Source organism: Erpetoichthys calabaricus, chromosome 4, assembly GCF_900747795.2.
Source record: "Erpetoichthys calabaricus chromosome 4, fErpCal1.3, whole genome shotgun sequence".
Classification (NCBI taxonomy): Eukaryota; Metazoa; Chordata; class Cladistia; order Polypteriformes; family Polypteridae; genus Erpetoichthys; species Erpetoichthys calabaricus.
Window position 1 is genome coordinate 2,103,865 of NC_041397.2, and position 19,398 is coordinate 2,123,262.

General features: G+C 46.4%; 1 protein-coding gene across 1 annotated transcript in view; it reads right to left on the reverse strand.

Annotated features, from left to right (window-relative positions):
• Positions 1–6,077: 6,077 nt before the first annotated feature.
• The window catches only part of LOC114641482 (interferon alpha/beta receptor 2-like), a 46,097-nt gene continuing 32,776 nt past the window's right edge, over positions 6,078–19,398 (reverse strand). The window contains exons 8-9 of the mRNA XM_028790512.2: positions 8,010–9,969; positions 6,078–6,509 (exon numbers count right to left, since the gene is read on the reverse strand). Of these exons, the coding sequence (XP_028646345.1) occupies positions 9,337–9,969 (633 nt within the window). The 3' untranslated portion in view covers positions 6,078–6,509; positions 8,010–9,336. The remainder of the gene's footprint in view (positions 6,510–8,009; positions 9,970–19,398) is intronic.

The following is a 19,398-nucleotide window of genomic DNA, read 5'->3' on the forward strand; positions in this document are numbered from 1 at the left end:
GGCCATATGGAGGATGAGGAGAATGCTACCCGTTTAAGCCACTCCCCACCTTTAATATTTGCCAGACAGATGCCCCCCCTTCCACACTTGCAGCCCATTTGACTTTCCCAATATGTCGACTCACATTTACTCAGAGCTCATCCTGGTGAAGCATCTGTGAATACAACTGCATTGTATGAAAGGGGGTCTTTGCAGACAGACATGCAGACCTACACGCCCTCGTAGAATTTCAAACTTAACACAAGCCTGCTGAAGTTGCTTTCATGCGGACCGATGGTAAAAGACCCCCAGTTTGTGTTTGCCTTTGTTTGAAGGTGACCTCGGACCCCCTTAATTTACAATGCTGCTGCTCTAAGTTGCGGGATGCAGGGAATTGCAATGGGTGACCACTGTGGGTGTGAAGCTCTGCAAAGCCCCAGTGTTGAGATGCTGCCAACTCCATCATGATAAACGGTAGGGACGTGTGCCATTTGTCATCTCCTGCCACTCCTAAGCTTGGAGTCTGAGTGACATCATTGGGCATCACAACATCAGGACAGATGGCTCGTATCGTCCTATCAGTAACTGTGGGTGCGGCCCCCATGATGGTGGCAGTATCATTGACTTGTCCAGGATGGGCTCAAAGTTCTTGTCGGCCACTTGGAACCCCAGCTTCTTGCACGTGACCCAGTAGATGTAGCTGGCCACCTTGTTGCAAATGTAAGTATACTCAGATAGCGTGAGTGTTGTGTAACCTTATCATCATCATCATTTTTATTTTTAGTCAGTGTCTTTATAACGCTACTGGAAGAAGAATCTGAGGTCTGCAGATCCCAAGATGTTCTAACAAAAGCCAAGCACGCGCCTTACCCCGTTGTCACTTGGACAATCTGTCCCTTGCTGATAAAGTAGTGACGTGGGACACCCCATCCGGTCTTTGACTTCTCTCCCCGGGAAGAACTTTCTTGTGTGATTACCTAGAAGATCAGTAAAAGAGGCACCCAGGTGTTGGTGTTGGTGTTACTTCTCTTTAGGCTCTCCTTTATATACGACTACCAGCCTTAAAAAATCGGAATGCATTAACCATGAAAACTGGGCTGTAGTGGAGAAAACCCGATTGGCAGATGACTTCTTTTTTTTATCGTCGTCTGTTCTTACTAGCGTTGTACATCTGGCTGATGCCTTCAATCAAGGAAACTTTGCAGACATTTTTACAAGTGGCGCACACACTGATCAGCCACAACATTCAGACCTCCTGTCCAATACTGTGTAGGCCCCCCTCGTGCTGACCTGTTGAGGCGTGGACCCCACAAGACCCCTGAAGGTGTCCGGTGCTATCTGGCACAGCAGATCCTTCACGTCCTGTAAGTTGCAAGGTAAGACCTCCAAGGATTGGACTTTTAGTTCCAGCACATCCCACAGATGCTCCATCAGATTGAGGTCTGTGGAACTGAAGGCCAAGTCAACCCCTTGAACTCTTTGTCTTGTTCCTCAAATCATTTGCAGTGTGGCAGGACGTGTGATCCTGGTGAAAGAGGTCCCTGCCATCAGGGAATCACATTGCCATGAAGGGGTGGACGTGGACTGCAACACTCTTTAGGTAGGTGGTCCGTGTCAAAGTAACATCCACATGAATGCCATGATCTGAAGTTCACCAGCAGGACTTTGCCCAGAGCAGCACATTACCTCTGCTGACTTTCCCTTCTACCCATAGTGCACCCTGCTGCCATCTCTTCCCCAAGTTTACCATGTGCTGCTCTGGGCAAAGTCCTCAGATCCTGGCATTCATGTGGATGTTACTTTCACACGGACTACCCATCAGAAGAGTGTTGCAGGCCACGTCCACCTCTACATGGCAGCAGTATTCCCCGATGGCAGGGGCCTCTTCCAGCAGGATCACACGCCCTGCCACACTGCACATGATTTGAGGAACAGGACAAAGAGTTCAAGGTAAACCTGGGGAAAGAGGACGGATTCATCAGAGCAGGCCACCTTCTTCCATTGCTCCACGGTCCAGTTCTGACACTCACGTTCCTGTTGCAGGTTCTTGCAGGCCTGGATGGATAGGGGGTCAGCATGGGCCCTCTGAGTGGTCAGCATTGCACTGTGTGTTCTGATGCCTTTCTCTCATGGCCAGTATTATGTACAGTAGCTCTTCCATGGAATTGGACCAGATAAGCATCAGTGAGCCTTGGACCCCCATGACCCTGTTGCCAGTTCACCAGTTGCCCATCCTTGGAGCACTTTTGGTAGGTACTGACCACCACATACTGGGAACACCCCAACCTTCCCACTGCCCACCCAGTCATCCAGCCATCACAGTTTGGCCCTCGTCAAAGTCGCTCAGATCCTCATGCTTGGCCAACACATCACCTTCAAGACCTGCTTGTTCACTTGCTGCTGCCTAATATGCCCCACCACTTGACAGGTGCCATTGCAGCGAGATCATCAATGGTCTTCACTTCACCTGGCAGTGCCTTTAATGCTGTGGTTGATCAGTGAATGTGGGTTAAATGAGAAATTGTTAACACATCCATCCACTCATTCCTCCATTTACGTTCTCAACTTGTTTATTCCAATAGTGAGACCAGGGCAGCAATGGGCACAACACAGACGCCAACTTTGGGTTGGGGCGTCAGTGCATCACAGGGCAGACATCCAATTTTCAATGGTTTGACCAGTATTGGCCTTCTGTGGTCACTGCTATTGCACTGTCAACTGTCTGTGGTCCTTCTGTCTTTCCCACTTAACAGATGGCACAATCAGTGGTGTCACCATATTTTAAACAGGTAGGTCCATGCCAGTGGAGCACATGTGCGTGCCGTGCTATTTAGAGAGCTATTTGAGGGGCTTTGAGTGTGTCTGGTAGGGGGCGCCACACTCCTCAGTGGCCCTGCTAAGACTTTTATTCACACTTGGCACTGGTGACTTACAGGTGGGCACTGAACTGGCAGCCTTGAGGTTTACAGGCCAACCCCCTAACCGCTAAGCACTGTAAGCACCTACAGCTGAGAAGGTGGCTTCAAGTCCTGTTTGAAAGTGACAGACATTCATCCTATGTGCTCCACATTTGTATTTTGCTTTGGTTAAAATTGTAGTATAAGGTGCCTTATCATATTAATGGGATTTTGAGTGGCATGAAAGGCACTATAAAAACTGACATTTGTTGGATTGAGTAGTGAGGCGACCACATGGACACTTGCGTTTCATTCAGTCTGCTCCTTATTGTCACGTGACACTCGAGGTGCCCACTCGCCTACCGGTAACGGCGTCACATGGTCTGAGGTGACTGTTCCTCTGGCATTGCGTGACTCCGGCCTGAGAATCTGCCGCTGCCTTTTCTGTTAGTTTGCATAACGCCACATTTTTCTCATAAAACTTGAAAGCGGGCCGCCTGCGCCACCCACCCTTGCCTGCCGTTTCGTGGTTGGCATTTACAGTTTTGACTCATAAAGTGTAACGGCATCGTGGGGGCCGCTCAGAGGCACAAACAAAGAGGAGGAAAAGTGAGAGAACACTAACCTGTGACATCTTAAAAATGTGAAAATCAAAAAACAGTGCAGTACGATTACCACCATGTTTAGTGCCGCAGTTGTGGGTCAGCAGGGTATAAAGTAAGCTTAGGGGCGTAGTGGTGGCTCTGAGGCTATGGATCTGCGCTGGTATCCCGAAGGTTGCCAGTTCAAATCCCCATCACTGCCAAAAGAGATCCTACTCTGCTGGGCCCTTGAGCAAGACCCTTAACCTGCAATTGCTCCAGGGGTGCCGTACAATGGCTGACCCTGCGCTCTTACCCCAAGGGGTATGCGAAAACTAACAAATTCCTAATACAAGAAATTGTATAAGGCAAAATAAACAACAAAAAAAAAAAAAGTAGTGGGCTTGGCACACAGCCTGGTGATGCCCCAGGATTCACAACGACGGTGTGGACTGTGGGTCCTTACAGCTTAGGGTACTGTATGTTGGTCCAAATGTCTATCCACCTTCTGCGGTTTCTCTTGGTGCAGGGCAGCAGTCAAAGCACCGATGCCCAGACGTCCTTTTTCTGCTCCAACTCCTCTGAGGGGATACGGAGGTGTTTGCAGGCAATCCAAGAGATAAAGTCTCTCCAAGGTGTCCTGGGTCTGCCCTGAGGTCTTATTCCAGTTCCCAAGAGAGACACCCAGCGGACATCCTGATCTTCTTGAATGTCTGCGCTCCTCACCCTCTGTCTAAGGCTGACCTCAAATACCCCGTAAAGCAGGGGTCTCAAACTCCGCTCCTGGGGGGGCCCAGTGGCTGTAGTAAACCTTTTCTTAATTAGTGACCTGTTTTCAACATCATCTGCACACATGCTGATTCCGCCGGTGACAGAAGACGTTCCAATAAGTGGAATCAAAGAAATCCTACCATCTTGCTCCTTCTGTGCCCGTGTTCACCAAGGGTCTCACAATCACCCCTAGGCATTGTCAGAAAAGTCAGACAAGGATAAGAATTGTGATGAAGAGTCCCAGCCAGGAGTAGGAGGCCATGTTTGAGAACAAATGATGACACGATGTTATGACACCCAAGCCACAGAATGGCACTCATGATGACATTTTGTACTTTTCTGACACTAAGACTGAAGCTTCACCACACAGATAACAATAAACAATTATAACAATTCTCAAAGTAAAAGAGGAAGAAGGCAGACACAATATGGTGAGATGTTGGGCTAAGCTGCACATAACTGCTTCCAGTGGCCAAACTATGGGAGGGGGTCCCTAGACAAAACCCCCCCCAAACATGTTTCTATTTGATTTATGTTAAGTATCAGTTATTAATCATTTGAGCCACAGCCCTCCAAGTGGTCCTCACCCCAATGAACCTTACATCGATTTTGAAAATCTCAAGCAATGCTAAACTTCAAAATGGAGCCCCCCAGACAAAGCCCACAAAGAGTTTTACAATTTAAAAATGGCTGACGGCTTTGCCCACCCAGTTACTTCCATCCGCAGATACTTTGCAATTTGTGGCTTCACCGCTGCCAGCAACATCAAGAATGACACCGTAACGAGGACCAAGACGCACACACACACACACACAAGTTACGGGCAGTGAGTGACCCACAGCCATACGCCCAGGAGGATCAGCTTCTCACTCATACGCCACGGGAAGCCCCTCATAAAGTAACGGTTACCAATCAGCCGTGTCTATAAGTCACACTCACTCTTCCAGTGTTCCGGAAACATCTTCCAGAGTCGTGTGCCGTGATCCCCCCTTATCTCCTCTGCTTATCCAGTGACTTGGGTGGCTCTGCCTACTTTCTTGAACCCTCGTAGTCTCGTAAAGTGGAACGTGAAAGTTCCAGGGGTTTGCGGATGGCAGAGCTCAGTGCACCTGTGTGACATTTCGCTGTCAATCACCCATCCTGCTCCACCCATCTTCAAGGTGACACACCACACATCCACACTTGGGGAGATGATTTACACGAATGGAGTTTGCTTTAACATGACCTCGTGTGGCCTGATGGGCAAACGTATGAATCTACATCTTACCTCACGGGCTGTAGGGGCCTACAAAATTTGGGGCAGTGTTTTAAAAAAATGTTTGGTTGCGGCCTACACAAATCACTGCTATTGCAGAGTTGCAGTTTACCTGTGGCCAAAAAAAAGGAATAGCAGCAACACTTCCATTCTGTCTGCCATCACATACTGTATCTTCTTCTTGTAGACAGAACAATCACAAGCCATACAAGATCTGTTACGAACATTACTCCATGTCTGTCAGATCAACACGTCTGAAGGAGTTCATTGTTGTCCGGCCTTTCCAAATCATTCCACCTTTCACCAGGATGTGCGTGTCGATCTGTGCCTGAACACCACCTGCTGGTGACTCCTAGTCTGTTAGGACACATCAAGTGCTCACCTAAATCCTGGTGAGGTTTGGAGTAGCATCCTAAATTAGGAAAATAGGTCAAGTGCTTTTAGTGCCAGTCCTAAGGGTACCACCTGGTTTGCGTCACACTGAGTTTTTTGAGCCACTTCTGATTGTTTTCCAGCTCCGAGACGCTCGATAGACGCGGGCGCTGGCCGTGCTTTTATTTGTCTGCTGACAGATTGAGATGGCTTCAGAAGTCAGTGGCAGTTGAAGTCCATTTAAAGGGGTGCCTCGCTGCCTGTAGCGGGTAGTCAGCATTGTTAAACTCTGACGACCCCCCCTTGATGTACTTGTACTTTCATTAATGGCACCCAGTGGGTAACAGTGGCCACTCAGTATCATCAGAGTTTGATGATCTGGGGGTCTCCCTCAGTGTTTGGAGTGCATGCCTCTTTCATAAATGGTGCCCCCCAATGACGGCACCCTAGGCAGCTGCTTATGTCACCTAATGGATTGGCAGAAGGGAAGAACAGCAAAGAGATGTTGTTAGACGTTCCTGGATGGGGTTTGTGGTACAACCTGGAAGGCATCTTCATAGTCCAATAACTTTTTCCGTCTGCTTGATAGAATTTAGGAAGACCTGTCCTAAGATTGGCCTAGTTAAAATAGGCTCCACCCCCTGGGCTCCACCCCTCCCTCACTCCAGTATTCCCAGCGCATCACTTTTTCCACATTTTGTTATGTTACAGCCTTATTCCAAAATGGATTAAATTTATTTTTTTTCTTCAGAATTCTACTCACAACACCCCATAATGACAACGTGAAAAAAGTTTACTTGAGGTTTTAGCAAATTTATTAAAAATAAAAAAACTGAGAAATCCCATGTACATAAGTATTCACAGCCTTTGCCATAAAACTCAAAATTGAGCTCAGGTGCCTGCTGTTTCTCCTGATCATCCTTGAGATGTTTCTGCAGCTTCATTGGAGTCCACCTGTGGTAAATTCAGTTGAGTAGACATGATTTGGAAAGGCACACACCTGTCTATAGAAGGTCCCACAGTTGACAGTTCATGTCAGAGCACAAACCAAGCATGAAGTCAAAGGAATTGTCTGTAGACCTCCGAGACAGGATTGTCTCGAGGCACAAATCTGGGGAAGGTTACAGAAAAATTTCTGCTGCTTTGAAGGTCCCAATGAGCACAGTGGCCTCCATCATCCGTAAGTGGAAGAAGTTCGAAACCACCAGGACTCTTCCTAGAGCTGGCTAGCCATTTAAACTGAGCAATCAGGGGAAAAGGGCCTAAGTCAGGGAGGTGACCAAGAACCCGATGGTCACTCTGTCAGAGGTCCTCTGTGGAAAGAGGAGAACCTTCCAGAAGGACAACCATCTCTGCAGCAATCCGCCAATCAGGCCTGTATGGTAGAGTGGCCAGACGGAAGCCACTCCTTAGTAAAAGGCACATGGCAGGAAACCAGGCACCGCTCATCACCAGGCCAATACCATCCCTACAGTGAAGCATGGTGGTGGCAGCATCATGCTATGGGGATGTTTTTCAGCGGCAGGGACTGGGAGACTAGTCAGGATAAAGGGAAAGACGACTGCAGCAATGTACAGAGACATCCTGGATGAAAACCTGCTCCAGAGCGCTCTTGACCTCAGACTGGGGCGACGGTTCATCTTTCAGCAGGACAACGACCCTAAGCACACAGCCAAGATATCAAAGGAGTGGCTTCAGGACAACTGTGACTGTGAATGTCCTTGAGTGGCCCAGCCAGAGCCCAGACTTGAATCCGATCGAACATCTCTGGAGAGATCTTAAAATGGCTTTGCACCGATGCTTCCCATCCAACCTGATGGAGCTTGAGAGGTGCTGCAAAGAGGAATGGGCCAAACTGGCCAAGGATAGGTGTGCCAAGCTTGTGGCATCATATTCAACAAGACTTGAGGCTGGAATTGCTGCCAAAGGTGCAACGACAAAGTATTGAGCAAAGGCTGTGAATACTTATAGACATGGGATTTCTCAGTTTTTTTATTTTTAATAAATTTGCAAAAACCTCAAGTAAACTTTTTTCACGTTGTCATTATGGGGTGTTGTGTGTGGAATTCTGAGAAAAAAAATTAATTTAATCCATTTTGGAATAAGGCTGTAACATAACAAAATGTGGAAAAAGTGATGAAGCGCTGGGAATACTTTCTGGATGCACTGTATAAACATTAATGCAAGACAAATACACTGCAGCCCTCAAATGAACATAAAACACTGAGAATGATCACAGCAGGCTTCCACGGCCATGAAAGTGGCCTTTTTTATACCTCCTTGCAGCATTTAAATACAGGAACACAATCCGAGGGTATGGAACTGGATGAAGAGCGCGGACACTGCACTTACTTCACATGGGTGCAAATAAGCAAAAGTTTTTGAAAGTCAAAAGTGAGGGGGTGACACCCCCTTTGATGCCCCTGTGACACTGGGGCTGTGCAGCAGTAGATGCTGGTAATGGCACTTGTGAAGGATATGCTATATTATATTATATAGGCACTAGCACCTGTCATGTCATGACCAACAGGGGGCACTATGAGGGGCCAGGACTGTAATGAAGAAGCAGGAATCCAATTATCATGTTTTAAGATCCCCCAGCCACTAGGGGCAGTATATACTAACCTCACATGGCTACTGCTGTGTTCAGCCGGCCTGGACCTCACCAGATTATGTCTATGTGCAGAAACACTTGGTGCCACTAGAGGGAGCTTCACCAATAGAACAGCAGCAGGGATTTGTGAGGTAATCCAAGACCCCCAGAAGTAGCTCCAGTGGTCCATCCACCTTGCACACAGCCTTACTAATTCCCCCATATTTGGAGTCATTATAGTCACGTGTGGGGTGGTCCGTCAGCCTAACAGCATGATACTGGACTGGAGGTCGCTCAGGGGTCTTTGGCTCTACCTTAAAAGGCCTTCCATCCCCTTGTTGTTAGGATGTAGCAGCTGGCATGAGGTCAACTGACTAGCATGAAGGAAGGTCAGTCTGGTGGAGAGTGGTGGTCCACAGAGAAGGTAGGAGACTAGGGGTTGGGATTACCTCACAGCTCGTGGCAGATGTTAATATTCCTCCCCTCCTACCTCATCATCACTTAATGTAATTATCTTCTCTTTCTTTATTAAAGCTGCCTTTCTATTGGGCTACTGCATCTCCCGTCTCTGTCTTTTGGTTTCAGGGTCTGCTCTTGAGTGCCCCCTGCAGTCCACACAGTATATAAAACAAGGAGAGGCAGCCCTCATTCAAAGGTGACAATGCATTTGTGGAGGCCGTCCTTCATAACGACGATTGATCCTTCTGCTCAAAAGATGGCTGCACGTTTAACTCTCATTTTAGTTCTCAGACATAATGAAGGCTGACAGAGTGGCTGATGGGTGGTATAGACAGGCACAAGACCAGCAAACACACTCCTGGCACACTGATGGCACCAATTCACCCCGAAGTCTGAAACACAAAGTCTGTCCAGATACTGGACACCACATTAACGGCTCATGTAACCTGAAGGTTCAAGGTCCTCATCCTCATCAGACGACGAGTCCCAGCGCTTGCCATCTTTAGTCCAGTTTCTTTGCATGGATGTCCCCACATATGGACGCTCAGTAAGAGTTTGAACTAGAAGAGGCTGCTGCTCCTCGAGAGGAGGCTCATTGATCTGTGGCCGAGTGTCCCACACAGGAGTGGTGATGAGGGGCTGGCCAAGGTCCATCAGCATCACTGAAAACAAGGGGACATCTTCTTGTGTTTCTTCCTTCTCTTCAGAGTCTCCCTCCACCGGTGTGCATTCGGTCTCCTCTGCTGTCAGCTCCTCCACCTGCTCCACTGAGCCACCTGCTGAAAGTGTTGTGAGGCACGGCCAGGGCGACACTCCAGCCCCTTTGTCATAGTCCACCACTTCGATGGTCACGGAGCTCTTTGAATGGGAGCCTTCGGAGTCGCATGTCCTGAAAGCATGGATCTCATAACCCCCCTCGTCCTCGCCATCTGTGTCCTCATCATGGCTGTCATTCGTGTGCTGCTCACCACAAGCATTACGTCCCCACAGAACGCACACAGGAGACAAGTCTCCATCCTTCAGCAGTAAACACACTTCAGTATGTCGAGCAGCAAAAGACACCTGAAAGGGAATAAAGACGCCAGGGTTAGTGGGGGGCAACTCACAAGGTGTAAGCAGAGGCCACCAGGCCATTAAAGATGTATCCCTTAATAGTAACGGCGAGGGCGCTGCGTCTTCTGGCACGTCAGTGGACAATGAAGGACACCCAAATTAAAAAAAACGGTAGAACATGCAACCTACAGAGAGGGGGCGCCACAGTCATTCCATCCAGACAAGAGAAAAATAAAATAATCTCGGAAAAATGTGGAACCAAACCCAAGGGGACAACTGAAGGGCTGCTGGGCCCCCAGGGTTTGGAGGGTTTCACTTTTTTAAAAAAAGAGTCTGTAGGTCACTTAGTCTTGCTGGCCAGTTGTGGGGAGCAGGAGGAGGATTCTATAGAAGAGCCTCAGCACATCCCACCATTGTCAGACTGAAAGTGAAGAAAATGAAGGAGCCAGGAAAGGGGCAGGAGAGATGAGACCTGAAAAGAGCGACCCACCCGAGGAGTCCAGGCAGGGAGTCATTAGGACAATCTGGATGAGAACAGGCCATTCAGCCCAACAAAGCTCACCAGTCCTCACCCCTTCATTCTCCTCAAAAAAACATCAACTCAAGTTTTAAAAGTCACTGAAATCCTCCTGTCTACCACTTGACTTGGTCGCTTATTCCAAGTGTTGGTCATTCTCTGTGTAAAGGAAAACGTCCTCATGTTTGTGTGGAATTCCCCATTAACAAGTTTCCAGCAGTGTCCCCATGTTGTTTGATGAACTCATTTTAAAGTCACTGCCTCGATCCACTGTACTAATTCACTTCATCATTTTGCACACTTCAGTCAGGTCTCCTCTTCATCACTCTGAAGGCTCATCTCTTTTAATCTTCCCTTATAACTCATCCCCTATAGCCCTGGAATCAGCCCATTTGCTCTTCTCTGGACCTTCTCTTGTGCTGCTATGTCTTTATGGTGACCCAAACTGCACCCAGTACTCCAGATGAGGTCTCACCAGTGTGTCATAAAGCTTGAGCAGAACCTCCTGTGACTTGTACTCCACACATCAAGGCTCTATATAACCTGATAGTCTGTTAGCCTTCTTAATGGCTGCTGAACACTGACTGTAAGTTGATAGCTTAGAGTCCACTATGACTCCTAAATCCTTCTCATAAGGAGGACTCTCGATTTTCCGACCCCCCATTGTGAACTCAGACCTCACATTTTTACTTCCTATGTGTAATTCTTTACATTTACTGACATTAAATTTCATCTGCCACAATCTGCCCAAGCCTGTCTGCGGTCCAAGTTCTTCTGTGATGATATAACGGATTCCAAATTATCTGCTGATCCACCTGTCTTGGTATCATCTGCAGACTTAACCAGCTTGTTCTTTATATTCCTATCTAAATCGTTTATATATATTAACAAATCAGCAGCCCCCACACTGCCCCCTGCTGGTCACCACTCTTAACATCGGCCAATTCTGATGAGGTTCCTCACACCATCACCCTCTGCTTCCTGTGTCTGAGCCAATTCTGCACTCAACTCGCACATCACCCTGAACTGCCACTTCTTTTAGTTTGATGCCCAACCTCTCATGTGGCACCTTATCAGATGCTTTTTGAATGTCCAAATCAATAACATCATCTACTCTACTCTGGTCGTATCCTTTTGTTGCCTCCTCATAGAATTTCAGCCTGTTAGTAAAACACGACCTCCCTCTTCTGACGCCATGCTGACTGTCCTGTCCTTGCCAGATGTTGCTCAATCTTCTCCTTAATAATTCCTTCCATTAATTTTCCTGTGATGCCCGTTAAGCTTACTGGTCTCTAGTTGCTTGGATCTGCCCAGTCACCCTTTTTATATAATGGGATGATATTTGCCATTTTCCAGTCCTTCAGAATCATGTCTAGAACAACCATGCTGGCTTGTCATTAATGCAGTGCTGAAGGTACCTGGATTATGAAAATCATTCCTTTCTAAAATCAAATTATTTGAGGACTTCTAACCCCACAGTAAGTGGAATGGAATGGAGCCATTGACAGAGTAGAAGGTCAGCACTCTGCAGTCCAGCAATGACACCAACTGACCTGATGCCCGTTTTGACACTCTTAACAGGGGAGCTTCTCCTTCCATTGTGCCATCTGTAGGACAGCAGACCCTCATTATCTTCAGCATCACCAGGCGAGGTGCATGCTGCAGAAAATCGATGCCAGTAAAGCAGCGGGTCCAGATGGAGTGCCCAGCTGTGCATATGAGCCAACAGAGATCTTTGCTCACATATTCAGACTCTCATTGCACCCAGCTGCTGTTCCAACGTGCCTTTAATCCTCCAACATCTTTGCAGTGCCCAAGAAGTCAGTAGCAGAGTGAGGATCTCCTTGTGACCCGCTTGTGACTATTGCTGTCAGACCGATAATTATGAGGTGCTCTGAGAGACTGGTGATCTCACACATCAGATCCACCATCCCACCAGCGCTGAACCACCATCAGTGTGTCTACTGCGGAAACCGATCAACAGAGAATGGATCTGACACAACTAGAACAGCCAAACATCTATGTGAGGATCCTATTTGTGAACTTTAAATTTGCATCTAATCCTCATAAACTGGCTAGTAAATTGGGCAGCATAGGTGTGGACACCTCGCTGTGCTCCTGGGTAACAAGTGGACTTTCTCTTGAACAGAGCACAGTACATCAGGATTGGAAACCACACTTCTTCTACTCTGACCCTGAACCCACCAGGGCTGCGTTTTGAGCCCCAAGATGCTCTTGACGCCCTTTACCCCCTGACTGCACTCTCATTCGTCTATCCAATGCCATAACTAAATTTGTGGATGACTCCACCATCGTTGAACTCATTTCAGATGGGGAAGAAGTGTCCCACAGCAATGAGATGAAACACCTGGCTGAGGGGTGCAAGGACAACAGCCTCGTCCTAAACACCACCCAAAACAAAGGAAATCATCAGAGACTTCTGAAGAACTGCAAAGACAGACCACCTCCCCCTCCACCGAGTAATAAGGTCAAGATCCTTGGAGTTTACAGAACAAAATGGCCGACACAGTCCCCTAAAACCTCTTACCTGGAGAAAAAGGGCTCAACAGAGACCCTACCCTACCCTACAGGCCTGACCTCCTCAACAAGTCCTGGTGAGGTTCGACCACAGCACTGTCAAGAGCATCCTCACCCACTGCAGGACTTACTATTCATCATCTAATTCCTTCACGTGAAGCCTGAAAACCACGAGGACTGATTGAGATCATTGATGGGAGGTAGAATGGGGGCTGGGCAGGGGGTCTCATGGCCTCAGAACCCCTGCAGATTCTTTTTTTTTGTTTTTTCTGTCCCCCTGGCCATTGGACCTCACTTTATTCTTTGTTAATAAGTATTACCTAATCTTATTTTTATATTTTTCTTTCTTCATCTTGTAAAGCACTTTGAGCTCCAGCATTTGTATGAAGATGTGCTCCGGAAATAAATGTTGTTGCATTTGCACAAGTGTACTCCAATAAAACAAGAAGACTAAACGCAATTAGCTGAAACGGGTCAATTAGGACACTATTAAAAAAAGAACAACTGAGAAGATCAGTGGACAAGAAAATCTGGACTCGCGGAACACCACAGAAAGAAATGAAAAAGAGCGTTGGAAAGGTCCAAAGAGAAACGGCTGGTGCGGTGAAAACAGGTGGAAAGCAATTCTTTGAGTGTGACTCCAGAAAAAAGGACGACAAAAGAGAATTAGGAAAGTTCAGGGGACACAAAACGGAGGAATCATTGGAAGTGAGAAGGGAACAGCAAATGAACTAAATACATATTTCACCTCAAGGTTTGTAAAGGAAGAAACAAATGGGATGAAGAAGCAAGAAGAAGCTCAGACTTCATAGATTTTAAATTAGAAGAGTCAGATGTGCTTTAAGCCCTCGATGCACTGAAGACTAATAACACCCCCAGATAAGGCCAGATTAAGACCCCCACAAGCACCCTGGGTGACTTGGCTCCATAACAGCGAGTTGATGCTTTTAACAATGCAGAGTGCAGACGTTTTAATCGTCTTCAATACAGCTCAGAACGTCTCACATTTGATTTGGGCGCAAGACTCTATTGCCTCATTGGTCCCCTGGGGGTCTCCATTGATCATTTTGACTTGAAAGAACTCAAATCATTTAAATTGAGGAGGGGAAGGGTCTTGGTGAAAAGTCCCCTTGCTGTCACAGGCCCTTGGGCAATACCCAGAACACCCTGATGGCAGATCCACCCTCCAGCCCCGATGGGAGTTTATCGATTTTACTGAAAGACATGACAAACGCCATCTCTAAACCCTTGTGAGGAACATCTGAGCAGTCACTTGTACAACGAGAAACACCCGAGAAGTGGAAAGCTGCAAATGAGACTCCAATCTTCAAGCACCGACATAAAATGGATCCTGGGTATTACAGACCAGTCAAGTCTTACTTCTGTGCCATGCAAAATTATAGACACTATAACAAGAAATAAATTAGAAAAGTACCCGTGTGAAAATAATGTACTGAATGACAGTTGGCATGGCTTCATTGGCTTCCTATCCATCTCCGTATCGAATACGTTTATTCACCAGTGTATCCATGGAAATGCTCCACAATATCTTAAAGAACTCCTTATATTACAATCCACTACAAGAAACCTCTGTTTTACAAACACCCACCGCCTTCGCCCCCCTGTGACCAAACTTCATACAGCTGCTGCTCCACGACTCTGGAATGTTCTACCAGAGAGCCTGAGAACACAGCAGATTGTAAAAAACAGCTAAAGACTTTTCTATTTAGGAAAGCTTATTAACAAGAATGCTATCATTATTGTTGTTTTATCTGTTTTTATCTCGCCTTGCCTTTGTTTAATCTTTTTATGTTGCACTTTGAGATTTACTGCTAATGTAAAGTGCCCCTATAAATAAAATGCATTAAAATTTACAAGAGGAAGATCCTGCTATACAAACTTTTCTGATTTTTTTGAGCAGGCAACTGCAATGGTTGACAAAAGCAAAGAATACGACAGAAATGACTTTGACTTTTAAAGTGCCTTTGACGCGGTCATCGCTCAGTGAAGACGAATTGTGAAACTCAAAGCTGTGGGCATCAAAGATGACAGCAAAACTGGACGTCCAGAGGGGTAACCAGCAGGCGACAAAGAGGACAGAGAAGAGGAGGGAGTCTATCGGGGTCTGTCCTTGGACCCTCCAAGTTTTGGTTTTACTGCATCACGTAGGAACTCTGACAAATCGACATTTATATGTTTACTGACAATAACGTATTTAGTCACATTTGTGTTTCACATAAGCTGTTACATTCAACAGAATTCAAAGTGTTTTGTTCCTGATTTTCTTTTGTATTCAGTGTCTGGTGCATCACGTTGCAGTGTTCAACAGTAGTCAGCAAGAATTGATGGATTCCAGTTGCCCTGGTATCGTCTCTCCATCGTAGCAATGTCCTGGTGAAACCTTTCACTGCGTTCATCACTGACAGCACTGAGATTTGCAGGGAAGAAGTCCAAGTGTGAGTGAAGGAAATGAATCTTGAGTGACATGTTGCACTTCATTGTCTTGTATGCTTTGAGAAGTTTGTCTACTGTGTACTTTGGGGCTCTGTAATTGCCCAGAAAAATTGTCAACAATGTCTTTGAAGGCTTTCCAGGCCCAACTAACAGATCTTCAAACTGCTCGTCACTCATAACATGTCTGATCTGGGGGCCAACAAAAATGCCCTCTTTGCTGTTGGCGTCAGTTATTCTTGAGAACATCCGTCTTAAATAACGAAAACCTTCGCCTTCCTTGTTCAGTACTTTCACGAAATTCTTCATGAGTCCCAGTTTTATGTGAAGAGGAGACAAAAATATTCTTTGCCGGGTCGACAAGCGATTCGTGTGCCACATTTTTCTGTCCTGGAACTAACTTTTTACAGAGTGGCCAGTTCTGTCGACTCTTTGGCACAGCTGTCCCATTCACAGATGAAACAACAGTACTTTGTATAGCCGAGCTGCAGTCCTAGTAACAGAGCAACGACTAAGATCTCCACAGATCTTCCAGTTGGACCTGCTCTACTGGATGTGCTTCAGCCACAGTTCCATATTCTCATACGTTTCTTTCATGTGTGCTGCATAGCCAACAGGTACTGAAGGATAAACGTTGCCATTGTGTAGCAGAACAGCTTTCAGGCTTAACATTGATGAATCAATGAAGAGACGCCACTCTTCTGTTGTGATCACAACTCAAGGCTGAGAACAATCCTTCAATGCCACAACAGAAGCAGAGACTTTCGACTTGTACAAAAAATTTGGTTATATCACGATGTCGGCCTCGAAACACAGACATTTTCATACCTGGTGACAGCAAACACCATTCCGGCAGTCTTGAACCCAGCAGCTCGACTTTTGCTTTTGACAGACCCAAATCTCTGACCAAATCATTCAATTCGGACTGTGTTATCAGATGTGGATCGCCTGATGACTGCGGTTCAAATTCCGGCTCACTGTCAGTACACTGCATTGCAGTTTCTTCATTGGGTTCGTCTAAAGTCCAATCCTCTGGTGGTTTCGGAATTGGAAGACTGTCATCATGTGGCACGGGTCTCATTGCTGAAGGCAGATTAGGAGATCCAATTGATGAGAAACCAGACACATTAGTCAAACAGAAGTAACAGTTCGTCACATGGTCTTTCTGTTCTCGCCATATCATCGGAACAGCAAACGGCATCGTCTTTCGAGGGCCTCTGAGCCAGGCTCTCAGACTGACAGCACATGTCGCACAGCAAATGTCAGGCACCCATTCCTTGTAATGATCACCAGCTGAAATACAGATGATAAGCTTTCTTCACAAGAGCAGTCATCCAACGTCTCTGAGGTGCAAGTAGATATTCACCACAGATATAGTAGAATGTATCGCGGCTGTGACGACATTGACGAGACACCAAAACGTCTATAGCATCAAGCTTACTTACTGTTATATTGCTACAGATACTCTAGTTTACTATACTGATGCTAGACATACACACCGACTATCGATATTAACCCAATGAGCAGGATCGGTGTATGCCAGCCACCTTTATAGCGTGCTGTGACAGCATCAAGCTCCTTCAGACCTGCCCAGGATGTCAACTTCCACAGAACGGCTCTGATTCCATGGCTGGACATGCCCAGGCTGCACAAACCGTTGTTGATATGTCAGTTACGGGAGTGAAAATGTTTGGATAGAATTATAAGAGAAAATCAGGACAAAACTGAAATGGTACGTGATGGGAACACATTTTGATGTGATATTCGTGATCAGCACCCAAAAATCTATAAGAAACGCCCGACAGCGTTGAAGAAGCAAAAATTTTGTTGTGCAGTGTAATTTATCTACCTCAGTAAGAAAGGAGTTTTAAAAAAAAAAAAATGTGGGTTTTATTTTTCAATATCGTCCCCCGAGAGCTCCATGCACTTCATCAACTTTTCCCACAATGACTTTAACCTCTTTGAAAAAGAAATCTTCTGTTTGACCTGCAAACCAGGACATCATGGCTGCCTTGACGTCTTCATCACTTGAAAACCGCTGTCCACCGAGAGATTCCTTCAAAACTCAGAACAGGAAATACTCTGAGGGCACCAGGTCAGGACTGTAGGGTGGGGGCTTCAGATGCTGGAGCCCACCTTCTCAGATGGCAGCCTGTGAATTGGCGGGTTCCTTGCCATGAAGAAGCTTACTTGATTGGCACAAGGACTCTCCTGATCTCCTGTCTCTAAGAATGTTAGACTCGCACTGAGCCACAACTGTGCAGGAGGAGCCTTGAGTCGTGTCACAGCCTCCCCAGACTTGTTACTTGCTACTTTCTTCCATACTCTGGTAGATAAATTATTGAGCACCCCTCATACATTAAATGGTACTAATTTTGGTGCACTTGCAAAGTTTGCAGGCGACACTAAAATTGGTGGCATGGCCGACTCTGAGGCGGCACCAAGAACAATCCAAGATGATCTGGTCGAGATTCTGAGTGAACACTCGGAAAATGGAGTTGAATGCAGAAAAGTGAAATGTGCTACATGTGGGTAAAAGAAACATCAGTTATATATACACATGGTGTGTGTGGGGGGGGGGGGGGGTACAGAGTTACAGGAAGGGGGGCTTAGGGGTTTGTGCTGACAAAGTGTTCATAATCTAAGCAATGCACAAAAGCGATTAAAAATGTTAGGTTATATCATAAAAAATGCTGAACATAAATCAAGGGAGCTTATGCTCAGGCTGTGTAACACATCTGGAGTGTGGTGGACAGTTCTAGTCACCACATTACAAGAAACACAGACGACAACATCCAAGTGCATCATGGGACTGAAAGACGTGTCCTACTGTGACAGACTCAACCAGTTTACTCTGAATAGAGACTGCAAGGGGACCTCACTGAGGGCCTTAAAATCCTCCAAAGACATCGAAAAACTAAACGGTGAATCGCACACTCGAGGACACCTAGTGGAGACGAACGGGAAGTGCATTTAGGACTAAAGCCAGGAAGTCCTTATTTCCTGGAAGAATTGTGAGAATCTGGAACAAACTGCCAAGACATGGAGTTAAAGCAGAAACCTTGAGAACCTTTAAGAAGGATGTGGATGAGATACAATATGGGGGCAGCTTGGCTATGAGATAAACAAACGAGTGACAAATTCTCTGAATGGTCCCCTCTCATTATTTTACATTTTTAGGTTCTTATATTATGCCAGCTGCATGGCTGCCAAGAGGATGGATCAGTATTGTGTGGTGAAGGTGGCTCAGGGAATCATTGGGGTGGGCCTCTCACACCTGGACAGTGTCTGTCTTAGCCAACTGAAGAGGGTGGCTGGCACCATCAGCAGACACACCATGCACCTTGGGCATTCCCTGTTTGACCCGCTGCCACCAGGAAGGTGCTATTGGGCAATCAACAGACGAAAAACTGGAGCTGTGGTCTCCATCATGCCACAGTCCAACCGATGAGAACGGATTTAATGCCCACCTTGGACTGGTATTACACACACACACACACACACACACCCCAAAGGCTCAATCTGATGACCTACTGCTAGTTTTTAGTTTACTGCTCGCTCTTTTGCTGCTTTTATGAGAGACGTCATATCAAATTTCAATGTGCACAACTATGATGACACATAAAGCGTTTTATTTTTATTTAGTTTGGTGACAGTGCCATTCCCCTTTCCTGATATCCTCTATTATTATACTGGTGCATTTGTCACAATCTTTAGACAAGAGCGATGTTTACTTTGGTCTCCTTTATGACTATGCCCAACGCCATTTCTACGCTGGTAAGGCCTAACGTTATCTAACACCTTTATTGCCCCTTTAGATCCTCACTGAAATGACCCCGACCTGCTCACCGTGCGTGTGTGTTTGTTTAGTTGGTTGATTGATGGGAACTTCTGGAACTTTAACAGACTGTGCAAAATGGCAGACTCTCACC